Genomic DNA, 18,751 nt, shown 5'->3' on the forward strand with positions numbered 1-18,751 from the left:
AAGAAATACATCTGGCCAACCCACACTGAACTGGCAGACTCTACTTCTAGAACCCTATTCTCAGTTAAATGCTCATTATGTTTCTTTTCCTTACCTGGTTCCAAGCTTCTCTCTGTCAGTTGATAGATGCTTCAGGAATACCAAACAATTTTATTACCAGGAGTAATAAAAGATACATCACATAGTACATTATAAAGTTAAAATGTAAATTGTTTTTCAAGCTTCTCATTGTCCTGTATCACCTACGTCACAGCCCCAGCTCATTACTGTGTACAATTGAGAGTTTCAGTAATGGCTGCAGAGCACAGCAACAGCTATCTGACCTTACTGCTTCATATAATTATTGTGAGGTCAAAATAAGGAAAACCTGCGAAAGCAATTCAAAAGGAAGACAGTATTCATGTATATGGTTTTCTATTCATTATTAACTTGAAACAAAATTAGTTGTCTACATCCTTTATTCATAATTTTCTGAAAACCAGTTGTCCTTTTTTTTTTTTTTTGGTGGGGTGGAGTAACCAGGAAGTAAAACTGCCGCTCTGCCTTGTGGTTCTAGACTAGGGGTGGTATTTTAGTTGAACCTGCAGGTCATGGGGAATCCATTTCTCTATCAGGAAAGGTGGTGCTTTCTTGGAAAGACAAGAAGCCTTCATTTTGGGTAGTACAAGAAAGAGTCTGATTCTATTTTTGATGTTCAACTGTTAAAAGCTCTCAAGCCCAACTTCTCTTGCTGCTCTGCATCTAAACAAGCTAATAAAAAGCCTAGGTCTCTCTTTTTTGGCACCAGTGAGAAGTTCAAAGCATGCATCCTGTCCTACAACAGGCAGTCTTCACCCTCGCTGCACCCACTAGGCTACCACAAAAACCCAAGCCAGTAGCCCCTGCCGGTTCTCTGAAGCCATTTCAGACCTGCTTGCGAGCCCGACCATCTCTCTAGAAACCCTCATTATGTGAGTAATAAATCACTTTATGCCCATTTGTCATGTGCATGGCACCATCAGTTTTTGCATCTGAACTACATTTTGGATGGGGGCGGGTACATCTGCCTCCATCAGCCTGCCATACAGTAGAAAGAAGAGGAATTAATAAAAGAGAGAAAAGGGCTAGAGAGTTGGTAGCAAGGGAAATGGAGGACTGGGCCAGTAACTGGGGAGTGAGTCCCAAGACAAGAATAAAGAAGGTTTTTATACCTAGAGATAGTCACCTTCAATGGCCCTTTGAAACTAGGCCTTTAGCACTGAAGTGTCCTTTGGGAAAAAAAAAAAAAAAAGAAACTAGGCCTTAATACAAAGGATCGAGACAATGTGGATGAAAATAGGGTGACGATGACAGCTACTAACTAATATTTATTGAGCATCTACTATATGGCAGACAACATTCTAAGGTACTTAATTATATGACATCATGTAACCTCACAACCCTATGATGTAGAGAGTATTATGAAACCCACTTAAAGATGAGAAGGTAGAGGGTTAGAGATTAAGCAACTTGTCCAAGGCCACATTGCTAATAAATGATAGAGACAGGGTTTGAACTTAGGCGGTCTCTTTTTTTTTTTTCTCTCTCTTTTTCTTTTCTTTGGTTCCCTGGTCTCTTTATAGTACTTCACACATTCAGCCACTAGACTATGCTATGATAAAGAATAACTATTCAATGCATCCCTTGGGGGCAGAAGTCATTTCTTTTTTCCTAGTAAATTTATAGTGCATGATTTTGAGAAAGAGATCAGGAGGCAGAATCCCTCACCTGCTTGTTAATATTGCCAGGTCATGGTGATTTTTGAACAGAGGCAATGGCAGTGGTGAAGACCAAGAAAATGAAAAAGCAAAGACCCTGTTGTTCAGCTATAAAATGGAAACTAAGGTCCTATAACTGTATTTCTGCCTCGTATAGCCAGAGTCAGGTGTATAGTTTTTCCATAAAGCTGATTTGGGAGTGGTGGTTGTGGCTGGTACTTGTAAAAACAGGAGTGAAAAAAAATCAAAAATAATTTTTGAGGAAGCTAAAATACTTCAACAGGAAACCAGTCTGAAAAAGACACTTGAGTTTGACTGTCAGAACATTAATGATTCATGGATGATGTGAGGCAGAACCATCACATGCTCACGAATTAAAATAAGTTTCTAAATGCAATCTTTCCGAAACCTAACTAAGGGATAGTTAAATAAACCCAGATACGATTATTAATTTGATATTTGAATACAACTTCTAAAATGCTTCCCTTCTGCATTTTTCCTATTCTCAGAGCCCATTTAAATCTCTGTCATAAAAAAAGAGTATACTGTAACAATTAAAAAATACAAGTGTTGAAAATCTCCCCAATTTGTACCTACTTCTCAGAGGTATCTATTGTTAATCTTTCTAGGCTTTTAACACACACACACACACACACGATACGCACACATATGTATATAAACACTCATAAATATGTATAAATACTTTCTTCAGTGATAAGTATGGGAATTTAAAATGTATTCTTCTGTAACTTGCTTTAAAAAAAAAGGTAACGTATTATGGATAACTCTCCATCTCATGCTACACAAAGCATGTACATTTGAACCTAATTATATGTATTTTTTCATTTTCTAAGGAACCAAAATGCTATTTCTTAAAAATATAACTACATTTGAATGTTACGGATTTGTAAGTTCATTTTAAAATGTAAGCATTTTTGTAAGCGACAAGTTTTTCAATGCCAATATTGTGTCTGGCTTTGGAGAGATTCTAAAACATGACCAGAAAAAGATAAAAATCAACTCGTGTTGGACCTGCCTGGTAGAGCTCAAAAAGTCTGACAAGCACAAATAAGATTATAGGAGAGCAAATGGAATGACTTAGTGGTAAAGTTAGAATTTTCAAGTAAAATTTAACTTCTTGTTAAGAAAATGATTGTATATAGTTAATAGACAACTGTGCTCCAAAAGCTAAAGAAATGTCATTGTTATTATTGTATATTTTGTATATGTTCTGTGCAGGAGACAATTCTTTTGGATTTCTATGCTTCATATATAGTACATTATATTAGCATTAAACATTGCAAATATCTATTTATAATGTATCACATGCCAAAGTTATTTCATCATAGCAATAGTAAAATTTTAAAAATCCTGTAAATTATACTTCACATATAACATGGTTGTTCATTGCATACATTCTATTTAAATATTAATTTAATTTAGCATTAATGAAGAACATTAAAAGTCCTGATAAATATATGCTTATATTTATTCATATAGAGAAAGGCAAAGTGAGAAACGGAGGAGAAGGAGGAGGATCAGAAAAATATACGAAAATAATAATACAGTTTATCTCTATGAGGTAGGATTACAAAGAGATTTTCCTTTAAATTTTTCTGAGGTCTCCTCAAATTGTCTAACATCTTTTCATTCATTCAATAATTAGCCTTTGAGCATGTACCATGGGCCAGGGACATATCACTGATCAAAAGAAATAAATATGTGTTACTTATATAATCAAAAAAGGCAATAAACATGATTAAAATTGATAGCATCATTTGCTGAATCCCAAGCAATGTAGACAAATAATGGGGTAAAACAGAATTTCTTCTGGGTCTAAACAGCTAAATAGCTGCTGCTCCTAGAGAATCATTTAACTTCTCTGCAATGTAAACTTCGACTTCTCTCTTAAAGATGCAGGTTTTTAGACAAAAATTTGATAACTACTCTCCAAGATCTAAGAACAGAGTGGAGAATCTTTGAGGAGAAAAGGAACCACCATCAAGGCAGAGGAGGTAAAAGCATTCTAGCCAGGACAGCTCTGAAACTCAAGGACGGCTGTTGGTACACTTTCCAGCTGGTCTAAGCATGGCTTCATTGAATCTGAAATGGCATTTTATATGGATTTGCCCTAAAATGACCCAGTTCATTACTATCCAGCAGGGGAATGAAAGTGGAGGGTGAGGAGGGTCGAGGGGAACAGAAGGCTGCTTCCAGCTTCAGTCAATGGGGATCAGAAATAACTTTAAAAGGTGTCTTGGATAAAACTTGTCAATTCAGAAATACATCTGTCATAGTAAAGAGTGCTTTATAGGCCCAATTTTGAATGGGTTTTTTGTTTGGGGCAACAATGCACTTTATGGATGGATTCATTCAGCTGGTTTTTATTGAGCATCTATCATGTGCCAAGCACGTTCCAGGTGCTGCAGAAGAAATGGTGAGCAAGGCAGACAGATTCCCCACCCCTGTCCTGGTGAGGCACTCAGACAACACAGCAGTCAAATGAATGCATACTTCAGGTGATGGTAGGTGCTGTGATCATGGAGGCGGGGAACAGTGAGAAAGGAATCCTGTTTTACACAGGGTTGGTTTGGTTAGGAAAGCACTGTTTGAGAAGCTATTTGAACAGAGCACTGACTGAAGTGGGGAAGCTGGTCATGAGAATATTGGGGGAAAGTTTTCCAGGCAGAGGGAAGAGATGGCCAGGCAGAGATCCTGCTGATGGAATGAGGTGGTCAAGCAAGAAGACCTGTGTCAGGAGGGTAGCAGGTGGTGAGGGGCAGGGTGAGTGGGTGAGTCCCACGTTAGGCAGGAGGCTGATCACGTTGAGAAACTTCAATTTTGTTGTAAATGTGATGGAAAGACACTGGAAAGTTTAGAGCAGGAAAGAATTCTGAACTTCATGTTCCAAAGAGATTACTCAGTCTGCTGTATTGAGACTGGAGGAGTCAAGGATGGAAGAAAGGCATCTTGTTAGAGGTGGTTGCATGGCGGGGGTTGGGGGTGGGGAGATAAATGAGGTGTGGAAAGGTGGAGGTCGCTCCCTGTGAAGGACAGGAATGATGGTCTTGGCCAAAGGGACACCCGCTTGGATTCCAGTCTTTTCACAGGTTATGGTGCTTTGTAAACAGTAGATGTCCAATAAATGCTGATGAATCACCCATGTAAAATGCTGTACCTGTGCTGCTATAGAAAGCTAATCCACTAGATGCACTGAACTCTTCAATGAAGAACTGAGAAAGGGAAATATGATCTTCAGTATTTAAGGACTTGTTTCCGTGTTTCCAATACAGCATTAGGTCGTCCTCATTGTAGGCATCTAAAACATGAAAATCCTTGTAAGTGGAGTAAGTTCTTGTAAGCTCGATGAGTTCTATAGCCATGTTTTATGTGGCTCCATGTCCCTAGTGCCTAGTCCAATGACATGTAACATATCAGGTGACAAAAATATGATTGCCAATGAACTGATCATACACACACTTTTAGGAAGAGGGAAAAGAATCTCTAAAAGTTAGACCCTGATGACTAGTATAGTGTGGATCTTGTGCCCACACAATGAACTAAAACTCCCCAGATGGCTGCTCCCATATTTGTGTGCATTCTCTTAGAGTATTAAGCCAGGCCTCAGAGTGACACCATAGCATCCCCTCACTGTCACAGGCCTGACTCCAGCCTGTTAGTCCCTCTTTGTTTTTTGTTTCCTTGGATGAAATTCCAAAATGGGCCAATCTTACAAGAAATTTTCTAAAGTCAAATAGTGGTACAAAAAGTTTCTAACGGATTTGGGGCGGAGCATTTGTGGACTAGACATCTGTTGAGATTCCCAGCATTTTAGACACATTTTCAAAAACTGCAGTCAGCTTTTAAGATCTTGTATCAAAAATAGCTGATGGGTAAAAGTGATTGACAGCTCAGAACCCTGTGATGGGTTTTGATAAAGGGTGTCTATGTCTAGAGCTAGATTTTTCTACGGAATCCAAGTCTACCTAATGAAGGATTGTGATTCATCTGGGAACATTAATTCCAGAGCTTTCCAAATGTGAAAAGTCTGTGTCAATCTATGTAACATTAGCAAGAATAGACCTTTTTAGGGAGCTGTTCCTTTATTGTGGAAGCTGCAGAATACACAATTATCAAAATACTTTCCCCCCGAATCTTCTTTAACAGACAAACTGCCATCACAACCTTCACAAAAAACAGAAACCAAAAAACCCCCCACAAAAAACAAAAAAAAACCCACAACTGTTTTGATTTTGGATAAATATATCAAGATTTTAAAATGCTTGTTAAGAGCATGCTTATTTACATGTAAATATGTGATGATGTGTTCAAATGATGTACTCACTCCACCAGGAAGTGAGACTTACAGCTTTCCAGTTCAAGAGAACAATTTTGAGTGTCAAGAGGAAACCTGCTGAAATCCATAAAGCACATGGCAGAAACCGTTATCCTACAAAAAGAACGAGAAAAAGAACACTGCAGATCATTTCACCATCTGGCCAAATGAGCATGCAACACTGAAACTTTCTTATTGTTTGCCTGTTCTGTGTACCTTTCAAGAATAATCCAAAACGGGTGGTATTACCTTCTGTCCAAACAATATGCAAGGAAGCAAACTCTAGAGGGCAGATGATTTGTTTAAGCCACAGATTCAATGAATGAATTCAGCTCTCATACCTGCTTCTGAGCTCATCATTTCCTGATCAGCCCCCTCTGTATTTTCTGGCTCTGATGTCTCTAGAAAAACACACTTTAAAGTGAGAAGACTTTTAAATAGATTTGAATATTTTTTGCTTTCTGGAAGATTCCCATATAAATAGCCTATAGTAACAAAGGGTTGGGATGGTGGCAATAAAAACCTGTAGGTAAAGGTTTCCTTTACAAAAAAGTTTACCTGAGGAAACCCTCTTTCCAGTAGTGAGTGAAAAGCCTGGAGCACTCTTAGTTATAGATCTATGTGTACAATGCATAATTCAGGTGCTATTAAGCCAAAAGGCTTGCATACCGATAAGAACTGTTTTTTCAAATTTTATATCCTCCTAGATTTTCCTGGCTTCAGGCAGAGGCTGCTGTACTATGATCTTGCCTCAATGTAGATATTTTGGAACCCACAACAGCAGATCAAAGGTTCATAAAAGGCCCCTGAGCAGGTTTGCAAAAAACAAAGGCAACAGATGTTCCTACGTGTGGTGCCCTTGAGTTAATCAGAGGAGCAGGACCATTTCATCTTCTGGGGACTAATTCTACTGTCAATAGTCATGCAACAAAACATCAAGCCAAGGATTACTTTGTGTCACAAAACATATTCGTTTTGGTGTATTCCTAGTACTTTAAACCTAGAAGGGACCCTCTGAGGTGTTTCAGTCCACTTCCTTCATAGTACATGTGAATGAATTAATGACCAAAGAGGCTAGGAGGCTAGGTGGTGTCAGAACCAATTCCAGAACCAGGGGATCTGGCTCTGGGCTTGGACTGGCTCTGCTGTTGGCTGGAAGAGCTGTGCTGACAAAAATTTTGAGTTCCTCCTGTGTTAGAGGATCTCCAACACCACTCTCAGGGTCAGTGATTCACTAGAAGGACTTGCAGAACCTAGCAAAGCTGTTGTAGTCTTGGCTACCTATATAATAATGGAAAGACACAGATGAAAACCAACAGTAGAAAAGGAGCACAGGGCAGAGTCCAGCAGAGACCAGGAACACATTTCCAGTTGTCCTCTCCTAATGGAGTTATATGGATGGTGCTTAATTCTCTCAGCAATGATATGTGACAACACCCTTGGGACATCACCAACCAAGGAAGCTCACCCAAGCCTTGATATCCATGCTTTTAATTGAGAGCAGCCACATAGTACTGACTGCCAACCCACATGGCTGACCTTAGTCTCCAGCCCTTCCAGAGGTCAAGCTGATATCCAGTGGCTCAAAGCCTCCACTAAAAATCACATTGTTAGCAGAAACTATCGGGCTCAGTCCCCAGCCCCCAAGTAAACAAAGATACTCTCATCAGTTAGGATATTCCAAGGGGTTAGAGGTTACCCCACAGGAGCCTGGCAATGGCCAAATATTTTCTGGAAAGTGCAGGGTAAGAAAAATCGACTGAGTTAATTCATTACTCCCCCCACCAAAATTAATTTAAAATGGGTGATTCTTTGTCCAGATAGTGCCGTTCTGCTCCTGATTCCTACTGAGGCTTGACTCCAGTACCTATGAGTCCTATGCTACTCCTGATTTAAAAGTCCTATTGAGGCCAGGCATGGTGGCTCACACCTGTAACCCCAGCACTTTGGGAGGCCGAGGTGGACAGATCACTTGAGGTCGGGAGTTCGAGACCAGCCTGGCCAACATGGTGAAATCTCGTCTCTACTAAAAATGTAAAAATTAGCTGGGCATGGTGGTGGATGCCTGTAATCTCAGCTACTCAGGGGAGGCTGAGGCAGGAGAATCACTTGAACCCAGAAGGCAGAGGCTGCAGTGAGCTGAGACTGTGTCACTGTACCCCAGCCTGGATGACACAGTGAGACCCTGTTCTTCCCTACCACACCCCCCCGAAAAAAAAAAACATTGAAAGTGATATTTTCCTTTAATTGCATTTAAAAAAAAATTGACAGCACATATACAATGCCTGGCAACAGCTCTGAGCTGAGGTGTTTTAACGAGCAAAAAGAATCTACATAAGATTCCTATTGCTGCTATAACAAATTACTACATATTTGGTAGTTTAATACAATAGAAATTTATTCTCTCACAGATCTGGAGGCCAGAACTCTGAAATCAGTATCATGGGGCTGAAATTGAAGTGTCATAAAGGCCCTTCTCTTAGCAGCTCTGGGGGAAAATCCATGTGTCCTATGGCTTCTGGTGGCTGCCAGCATTTTTTGGCTTACATTGTCTTCCCTTTTTCTGTATGCATGAAATTTTCCTCTGCCTTTCTATTATAAGAATACTTAAGACTGCATTTAAGTCCTACCTAGAAAATCCAGGATAACTTCTAGCCTATTTCAAGATCCTTAACTTAATCACATCTGCAAGGATCCTTTTCTTTCTCTCCTTCCTTCCTTTCCTTTTTTTTTTTTTTTTTTTTTTTTTTTTTTTTTTTGATAAGCTTCACAGTTTCCAGAAGTTAGGTCAGGGATATCTATCATTTGTTCAGCCTACTTTAGAATGTTTCTAAGGTTAGAGGACATTAAAAAAAGCTGAGTTGCTTGGGTTTACCAAACATTTATAGTAATTACCTGTGATAACCCACTCAACATGCACAGGACTCGTGACTAAAAGAAAATACGGAACATTTAAAAGGAGGAGCTGTTACAGCAAAGTGTTGGAACGCACATTTTAAATTAAAAGCAAAGTAAAAGAAAGCAAATTGGTATTAGCTTGAATGATAGCTGTGATTTCCCATGAAAAATAAAGGAGACAATTAAGAAAAATTGTATAACTAATCCAAAGTTCCAAAACTGCTTGGTGGGGTGCAGCATTCACATGGAGTTGGTGAGGAGGAAAAGCAGGCTTGTTTGCCTATAAAATTGTGTGCCAGATTTTAGGATTTCCATAATTCAGCTTCACTATCTGTCCAACCAACGTATACCCAGAGTGGTTATAGTCAGAACAGCAAATCATTTTTATTTTAATCTGGATGTTAGAACTGGGGAAAATCACATCATATGCTTGTGTCCCAATCTCTAGAAACATTAGACAGCAACATTGTGAGTTTCACCTGAAGTGAGAGTCATCAGTTTTGGTTCAGACAGTGGCAGTACAGGAAGGCCAAAGGCAATAGGCAGCTCTCCTTACCTGAGACTCAGGAGGACGTTTCCATCAGGGTGTACACGCAGCATGATATTCTCCATAGTTGTATCATGGATGAAGGATCTTTTAGAGTGGACAAAAAAGATATCAGGCACCCAGATCTTTCGGATCAATCTATGATCAAATGTCATGCTTTTGTTTACTGCACTAGGAAAGGAGAGCCTCTCGTCTTTCCAGTAATGCCTGAGATAAAAAGTCATTGTGAAGTCCTAGACAGAGAGAAGAAGAGACCAATCAAAACCAGTAGGAATATGGTTCAGGATGACCACTCAACACTGTTAGTCCCAGGACTCATTCTCATGGGTGTTAATGACTTACAAGTGAATGGCTAACACTGTAGGTTCAGGTAGATCTAGGATGAAGCTAAGGAGGTTATGCCTTCCGCTTCTCTTTCACATGAACTCTGGTGAATGTTGAGAATTTCTGGGAGCTATAATAGAATATTCAAGTTGCGGAAAGGGAACCAGGTTATAAATGGGCAGCATTTCTGTGCAAGCATTCCGGTAAATCGTCTAAAGAGATCTCAGAAGAAAGGAACCTGAAACTTTACTATTTTACTGTCCATTATTTTATCGTCATTCCTTTTTTCATTATAAATAAATATTCACTTTTAAAATTGATTTTTGTATTGATGCTCATGTTCCTTTTGTTAAAGAAGTTTTCCCAAATCGAATAAACTATAGTCCCACAAAAATGTGGATCAAGTGTTTATTAGAGCTACTCATGTAAAGCAAGCTGACAGAAGTCCTGGGACAGAATCAGGAATTGTCCTCAGCTTGAGAGACAGAAAGCATATTGTAAAATGGTGGTTCTCCAAGTTTAGTGTGCAAAGAATAATTTTTGAAGTTTGTAGAAATGGCACATTTCCCAGAAGCTAGTTCCCAGAGATTCTGATTCAGTATGGCTCAGGGATTTGAATTGTTAATGTTTATTCTTATATTGTAAGAATGTATTGATGAGAGGAAAAAACTGGACTAGCATTACAGTAGAAAAAAAGTTTATTCAGTTAATAATATGAGTTTTGTGTGGCTCTTAGACGTTCCAAATATTTGGTTGTTTGAATAGAAACTCCCCTAGCTTCATCCAAATTGTTGTCTGTTGGACAACCACAATAACTTCTTACTATTTCACAACTGCTTACTTCTATTTTTTATTTTCCAATGATAATCAAATTTTTCTCGAACTAGTGCATATGCTAGGACTTTGGCATTTATTATACAAAGGATACATTTCAGTAAACTCTGAATGAGTCACCAATTAATTATGAGCTAGTTTGTTCTAGGTTCGGAATAGAGCTATATTGATTTACGGCTCTGGGTTAATCAGGGAACATTAGCCATGCGTAATTTTGGATTAGGGTGAGGGCAAATAAACAGAATGATTCATTCGTTAACATAATACAGGGACTTGTGTGGGTTACTGCATAGAGTGCCTTAATAAGCATATACTTAGTATTAGATGCTTGGTCTGATCTGAAGGTCACTAGGCAAACATCGGAGTTTATGGAGTCAAATAGCAGACGTGGGTGCGTGTTTGTGATACAGCAAGTCATTACTTGCCGGCACTATCAATCACCAGGAGCAAGCCGAACAGCATTCTGGAAGGCGAATGAGAGAAAACTTAGACGGATCGAAAGTGAAGTTAGGGTGGACAAGAGAGAGCAGAAACATGATAAATGAGAAGCAAAACCAACCAACCAAACATACACTAGGGAAAAAGGGTGAGTCACTGACAATGAGAAAGCATTTTCACACTGGGCATGTGAATCCAGTCCAGTTTTATCTGTTACAGACTAGCAAAGCTAACCTTATTCAGGGAGTAAAGATGATATCCAGTTTTGGGTGCTGCTGGTTAGAGACAATAAGGATTTTAGATGCAAACGGGGTCGTTCAGAAATGACTTCAATAAGATGCCAGGACAGGGGAAATTAAAGCTTGTTCTCAGAGCACAACAGGCTTGGTGGAAGTACCAGCAGGGGCTGACTTTGGGTAGGAAAGGATCAGAATCTTATAAACCAGTCTTCTTTGAGTAGTGAGTCCTACGAGTGATATTCCCTTCTGGTGTAGAGTGGCAAAACGAATGTTTAAGACCTATGTTGAATTGAAATAAACATTGAATTAGATAATGAGAAGGACTAGGCAGACCATTAGCTGAGAGTTCACAGACTGAAACAAGGTGTAATGGGTCACAGAAGATTGTGCTTAGACCTTTTAGAACTTTTATGTGTCCTACACTTCTTTCAGTTAGTGATTTGGAGGAATCGCTAAAAATTAAAATATGAATTAAGGATACAGATGAAAAGATGATTTGATTTTAGTGACTGATGTTTTCTAGGCCCTGCTCCGTTAGCAGATCCGTGTTTGTTCACTTTCTGTCTCTCTCATTTTATCTTTAATTGTGGTATTTGCATTATTACAAAAATAATACATAGAATCTAAATTTTAAAATGTAACACTCTGAAAATTACTATATTTGCTACAATTTATGTATCAACAATACTTATTCCAAAGCATATATAAAAGCTTTTGAAAGGTTTCTAAGAATACACATGTAAAATATTCTAGAAAATGGAATGAAATTCAAGGATTCATATACAGAAAAATAGCCAGCAAATGAGTAGATTGCATGAACAACAAACTAAATCTTTTCAGATGGAAAATGAAGTTTGAAAAGAAAATAACTTCTCCCAATTAATGGAAGAGGTACTCTGTTGGTTTTATTAGAAAAACAAACAGAAAGGCAGACTGCCATCTTTAAAGTAGAAAGCAGAGGATAATAAGCATCCGGATAAGAGTTGCAATTTCTAATGACTCCAAGGACCAAGTGGCAACTTTAGTCAAAGAAGCAGGCTGAATCGAGAGAAGAAAAGCAAGCACGGCTTCCAGGACAACCTGGAGGGGACAGGCCCTATCTAAAGACACTCAAACATTGATTTTTCTCCTTTTTTTTTTGAGACAGTCTCACTTTGTCACCCAGGCTGAAGTGCAGGGGTGCAATCTTGGTTCACTATAACCTCCAGCTCCCAGGTTCACGCAATTTTCCTGCCTGGCCTACTGAGTAGCTGGAACTACAGGCATGTGCCACCATGCCCAGCTAATTGTTGTATTTTTAGTAGAAACAGGGTTTCACCATGTTGGTCAGGCTGGTCTTGAACTCCTGACCTCAAATGATCTGCCCGCCGTGGCCTCCCAAGGTGCTGGGAAAACAGGCGTGCGCCACTGCTCCTGGCCCAAACATTAAATTGTTTAATACTTTTGGCAGAATGGAGAAAAAAAACCTAAAATTTAAACCAAATCCAAAACTGAAACCAAACCAAAACATATTCATAAGCTGCATCTTACTAGTAGGTTCCAGTTAGGGCCTTTGTCATTAACACGTGAAGGTGGTGTAGTATTGACAGAGAACAAAAGAGGTGGATCTAAAGAAGATGATGGAGAAGACAGCAGATGAGGAGAATTAAATGAGATGGAAAAAGCAATTTAAATATAAGGACACATAGCCATTAGGTAAGAACAAGTGATAAAGTTTGAATGTTTGTTCCTTCCAAATCTTGTGTTGAAATTTGACCCCCAGTGTTGGAGATGGGGCTTGATGGGAGGTGTATTAGTTCATTTTCACACTGCTATAAAGAACTACCTGAGACTCAGTAATTAATAAAGAAAAGAGGTTTAATTGACTCACAGTTCTCCATGGCTGGGGAAGCCTCAGGAAACTTACAATCACGGTGGAAAGCAAAGTGGAAGCAAGCACCTTCTTCACAAGCAGCCAGAGATAGAGAGACAGAACACGTGCAGGGGAAACTGTTACTTGTAAACCATCAGATCTCATAAGAACTCTCTTACTATCACAAGAACAGCATGGGGGAAACCGCCCCCATGATGCAATCACCTCCCACAAGGTCCCTCCCTCAACATGTCAACATGAGATTTGGGTGGGGACACAGACTGAAACCATATCAGGAGGTATTTGGCTCTTGGGGACAGATCCTTCAGGAATAGCTTGGAGCCATCTTCTTAGTAATGAATAAGTTCTCAATTATTTCCCACGACAGTCCCCTTTCTTCCTCACCCTGCCACTAGGAGCTGGTTGTTGAAAGAACCTAGTATCTCTCCCACCCCCATTCCTCCTCTTGCCATGTGATGCCTACTCCTATTCACCTTCCACCATGAGTAGAAGCTTCCTGAGGCCCTCACCAGGAGCAGATGGTAGTGATATGCTTCTTGTACAGCCTGCAGAACCAGGAGCCAAGCAAACCTCTTTTCTTTATAAACTACCCAGCCTCAGGTATTCCTTTATAGTAACACAGACTAAGACAAAAAGGACACGGATGTTGAAATTTTGAAGCGAAAAAGAAACTCTTTATTTGGGATAGAAAAACAAACTGAAGGGGGCTCAACCAAACTCTGAAACTACATTAACAAATTAACGGAACAAGAGTAAGTAAAAAGGAAATACATCTGAAAATAGATATGTAGGTGCTTGGATATATGAGCTAGCCATGGTATTAACTATTCTTTCTTAGAGCAAAAAACTTGAAAAACCTAAAATCACTTGGCTCTGATAATTATGTAAACAAGGAAGGTGGTATTAAACTGGGAAGAGAAAATGAGATGGAAAATTACAGTTGATAATATTAAAACATAAAAACAGCTAAAGTGGTTAAGGGATGGGAAGAAGAAACAAAAAAGCAAGGCATGCACTGTGTCATAAAAAACAGAAACAGCTAACAGGAGGGTTGAAGATAAGGGATCAGTTTCAAGTTTATGGATATTTCATTGAACAAAATACTCCTCTATGAAAATACAGATGTTTCATTGCAAAATTAAATAATGTCAGTCTCTTAGATTTCTGGAAAAATATAAGGAAACAGACAAAATTTTAATTAAATTTTTAGTCCCATGAATAATCCTTTGTCCTTTGCTGCTGGTTGTCTTCAGATAAGCAAAATTAATATCATTTGACATATGTGAAAGCAGTCTGTCAATGTTGGTTCAACTGTTTGTTGTTTTATGGGTAAGGACTCATGATTGGGATTTTGTATCGCACATACAGTATGGTCATCCTTCTTTTTAGACAATTATTCTCAATTCTTGCTACACAGGTAAATATATCATGATGTTCTACAGTGTTCCACCACTGGAAAACCATTAGAAGGAAAATAGAAGAGTCAATAAGGAAAGTGAATTATAATCGAGGGTAGAATGAAGTGGATAGAAGACAGCACAGCAATCACGACTCTATTATTAAGCAAAGTAGGGGACATAAATAACATACATAATTTAAATGATATATTAAAACACTAGTGATTTTGACACTGCTGAGAACAACAATATCCCATGAAGAAACTTACCATGTTAGTCTCTGAAATGCTGTCAATGCTTTCAACATGGACATCTATACCTACTGGCACTGGGGACCCTTCAGAAAGAAGAATGGGTAATATGCTGAGAAATGCATTATAATTATTTTAAAACCATTCAAAATAAAAAAGATTAATGCTCTTGGACAGCAAATGAATTAAAGTTTTTTTAAACAACACATTTCTCCATTATTTATTGAATCAGTTATTATATACTCAATTAGTATAACAAAGGCACTTGTGTAAATAAAAGGAATTCCAATAATCATTACTCATTTGCTTGGGAATATGTCAATATTTTCCTTCTATAGTATAAAAGTGGTGTCTCCAGTTTTTTTAAAAAAAAAATTTTATTCTTTTTAGCTACTAATGATTTAAAAAGGAAAACAATTCTGAAAACACATCTAACAGTATGTAGAATTAGGTATTCTACATGGTAATGGTCATATCTTACAGTCAGGGAGTGTCATAGAATCCTTGACACTGGGCAATTTAGGAACCTTTTCTCTGCTGTCAAAAAAAATCAGCCTTTTCCATTCGTGCCGTGGTTGGTGGAGTAGAGGAACACAGGGGAAATTTTATTGAGATTGAAAGTGCAGTGCTACACAGGGACACCACAGATCAGCTTCGGAAATGCCCCTTTGCAGATCAGCCGCAACCACAGGCTGCATTTGGGAAGAACATACGGACTCAGAATTGGAGCAATTTCAGACAGAGAGCTGCTGACACTCGTACAGGTGACTCGCCCAGAATCAGGTTCATGGGCCCAGAAAACCTGAATGACCAGCCAAGAGAATCCAGACTAGACTGATGCTTCCTAGTTACACCTAACAAATGATTTCATCACTTCCAGTGCAAGATGAAACTGGTAACATCAACATTCAGTTTTGCAATGGGAATTTTATGTACTTATGTGTTAAAATAATTCCTATATTTATATAGGCAGTCTTTCATATGTTCTCTTTCCATATAAGCCATTCTCAATTAAACCTTATTGTCTATATAGTCCTTTGTTTAAAAAAATGCTTTCAATTATGATTGAGAAAATATAAATCCTGCCTAAATGGATCCAGGCTGGTTGTTTTAATCAAGATTCAAAGATTTAGGCTGGGCATGGTGGCTCACGTCTGTTATCCCAGCACTTTGGGAGGCTGAGGTGGGCAGGTTACTTGAGGCCAGGAGTTCAAGACCAGCTGACCAACATTGGTGAAAGCCCATCTCTACTAAAAATACAAAAATTTAGCCTGGTATGGTGGTGTGTACCTGTAATCGCAGCTACTCGGAAGGCTGAGGCACAAGAATCGCTTGAATGCAGGAGGCAGAGGCTGCAGTGAGCCGAGATTGTGCCACTGCACTCCAGCCTAGGTGACAAAGCTTCCTTACTGAGGCTGTGGATAGGTAACGCCTGGATATGGTGCATGGGACAGGTACCCATATAATTCAACAGCCCTTTACATGCATAATACAATATCCATTTAGAAACCCAAGGTATGTCTTGCCAGTCCTTATACCTTTTCTGTAATTCCCCCAGTAATTAACTGATATCACCTTCACTTTATTAACAAATTCCCTTTTTGGGTTCCTCAAGTCCATGCCCTCAACGTCATTTTTTTTTTTTTTTTTTTTAACTTTGAAGGGTTTCGATTGGCCAGGCACAGAGCTGACATGCAAATATATTCCTGCCTCAGGTTTCTGGCATACCTCAGTTGCATCTTTTCTTTTTTTTTTTTGGGGGGGTTGCTTCGAACTTTATTTGAGAAAAACAGAAGATAAACGTATCAAAAGAACACACAGGTGGGGGGGCATGGCCAGTGGAGGTGGCACGGGTGGGCATCTGGGCTAAGGCTTTTACTTGGCTGCAGACTGGTCGGGTTTCGCAGCTTCTGGGCCCCCAAGCTGGGCCCGCGACTCGAAGGTGACGGGGATGGTGATCTCGTTGGACTCCGTGGCTGGCTTGGGCATGGGAGCCTCCACGGTCAGTGTGCCCTCAGGGGACAGGGAGGAGGAGACCTGGGTGGGGTCCACACCAGGGGGCAGCGTGTATTTCCGGGTGAAGCAGCGGGAGACGAATCCGTGCTCATCCTGCCGCTCCTCGTGCTTGCCTTTGGGGAGAGGAAAATCAGAATGAGGGGGAGGGGACCGACTCTCGGCCCCGCCAGGCCAAAGGCCCCACCTCCAGCTTGGAGGCAGCCAGGACTGCAGGCTGGCAGGGATAAACAGAGGGGGCTGGGAGTGGGGGCGTGCCCGCCTGTCCAGGCTCTCAGAAACTTCCGGAAAGTTCGAGTAGGAGTTTTGGGAGAAATGGAGCAGGGTGCCGAGGGCCTCAGTTGCATGTTAACTACTATCTTCCTCCTGCCATGTTGGATCAATTACTATATATCTTATAGCACTAATTTTGACATTTTTTTTTTGAGACAAAGTTTCACTCTGTTGCCCAGACTGGAGAGTAGCGGCACGATCTTGGCTCACTGCAACCTCTGCCTCCTGGGTTCCAGCGATTCTTGTGCCTCAGCCTCCCAAGTAGCTGGGATTAGGGGCATGTGCCACCATGCACAGCTAATTTTGCATTTTTAGTAGAGACAGTGTTTCACCATGTTGGCCAAGCTGGTCTCAAACTCCTGACCTCAGGTGACCTGCCTGCCTTGGACTCCCAAAGTGCTGGGATTACAGGCATGAGCCACTGCACCTGACCGAGTTATGACAATTCTTAAATAATGTTTAACGGTAATTTTGATTAAGCATTAACTTGGGAACAGCTCACTCTTATTCCTTCATAGGGTTCTGCTCTGCTGCTTTTTATGTGGATGTGCCTTTTTTCTTGAATTAGTAAAATAATCAAAATAACAATTCACGAAAATTTCTTTGTCATGGCTCTACCTGGTATTTCATATTGGGTAAATCTTCCCAATCATTCCAGAACTCCAAGGGAATAAGAAATTTGGAAAGGAGTGACAGAATGTCCTGAATGAAGTTCTTGCATTAAAGTCGCATAGGCTGGGTTTGACACCAGTCCCACAAACGTGAGGTAGAGGAGAGTAAGTACCTCTCTAAGCTCAGTCTACCTGATCTCTAACATTTGTCTAGTAACACCTTGGAGACTCGTTTGAGGACGAGACAAAATACAATTACTGAACCTAGTTGGTAGTCAGCAAATGGCATAACATAAACGTTAACGGTGCTGCAATTAAGCAAAAATATAAAGCTGTCCCTTAGGACTGCAAGCCAGTACTCCCAATCCTACGTACATTTAGATGATCAGTCCAATCTTCTGTTTAAAAAAGGAAAAGAAAAAGATACAGTGCTTCTCATCACTTACTGAAAAAAAAAAAAAAAGCAGAGCGCAACCTGCAGTTAGTGCCCCCGACTTGTAAGTAGATCCGAGCGGCTGACGACCGTGTGCACGCCTGGGGACGGACAGGTGCCCTCCAGTGACACCTGTGCCACCGCTGCCCGGGTGCCGGGCCCGAGGGCGGCCGGGGGCTGATCTAGACGGGGTTAAACGCAGCGGGTTACGCGGAGCGGGCTTCCGGAAGTGCCTGCGGTGTCTGCCTTCGTCCTCCGGATTCAACCGTTTCTGGTGAGGGGGAGCTCTCCCGTGTGCACGGAAAATGTGCGCCCGGGTGCTGTCTGGCCTCATTTCCTTCTTTTGAGACGGGGTCTCCCTCAGGCTGGAGGCAGCTCCCGCCTTCCGGGGCCAGGCGACGGCTGACGTCAGCCTCGGGGCAGCCGGGGTCACAGGCCTGCGCCGCCACGCGGGAAAGAGAGGGAGAGTGTGTGTGTGTGTGTGTGTGTGTGTGTGTGGTGTGTGTGTGGTGTGTGTGTGGTGTGTGTGTGTGGTGTGTGTGTGTGGT

The 18,751-nt window shown here is 40.4% G+C and overlaps 1 protein-coding gene across 2 annotated transcripts in view; it reads right to left on the reverse strand.

Annotated features, from left to right (window-relative positions):
• GABRR3 (gamma-aminobutyric acid type A receptor subunit rho3) overlaps nt 1-18,751 on the reverse strand; it is a 55,486-nt gene that overhangs the window by 18,971 nt on the left and 17,764 nt on the right. For both annotated transcript variants that reach the window (XM_037744881.1, XM_017546208.2), the window contains exons 3-6: nt 14,892-14,959; nt 9,527-9,750; nt 6,104-6,186; nt 4,915-5,055 (exon numbers count right to left, since the gene is read on the reverse strand). In XM_037744881.1, coding sequence (XP_037600809.1) covers nt 4,915-5,055; nt 6,104-6,186; nt 9,527-9,750; nt 14,892-14,959 — 516 coding nt within the window. The remainder of the gene's footprint in view (nt 1-4,914; nt 5,056-6,103; nt 6,187-9,526; nt 9,751-14,891; nt 14,960-18,751) is intronic.

The sequence above is a fragment of the Cebus imitator genome, unplaced genomic scaffold (genome assembly GCF_001604975.1).
Source record: "Cebus imitator isolate Cc_AM_T3 unplaced genomic scaffold, Cebus_imitator-1.0 Scaffold188, whole genome shotgun sequence".
NCBI lineage: Eukaryota > Metazoa > Chordata > Mammalia > Primates > Cebidae > Cebus > Cebus imitator.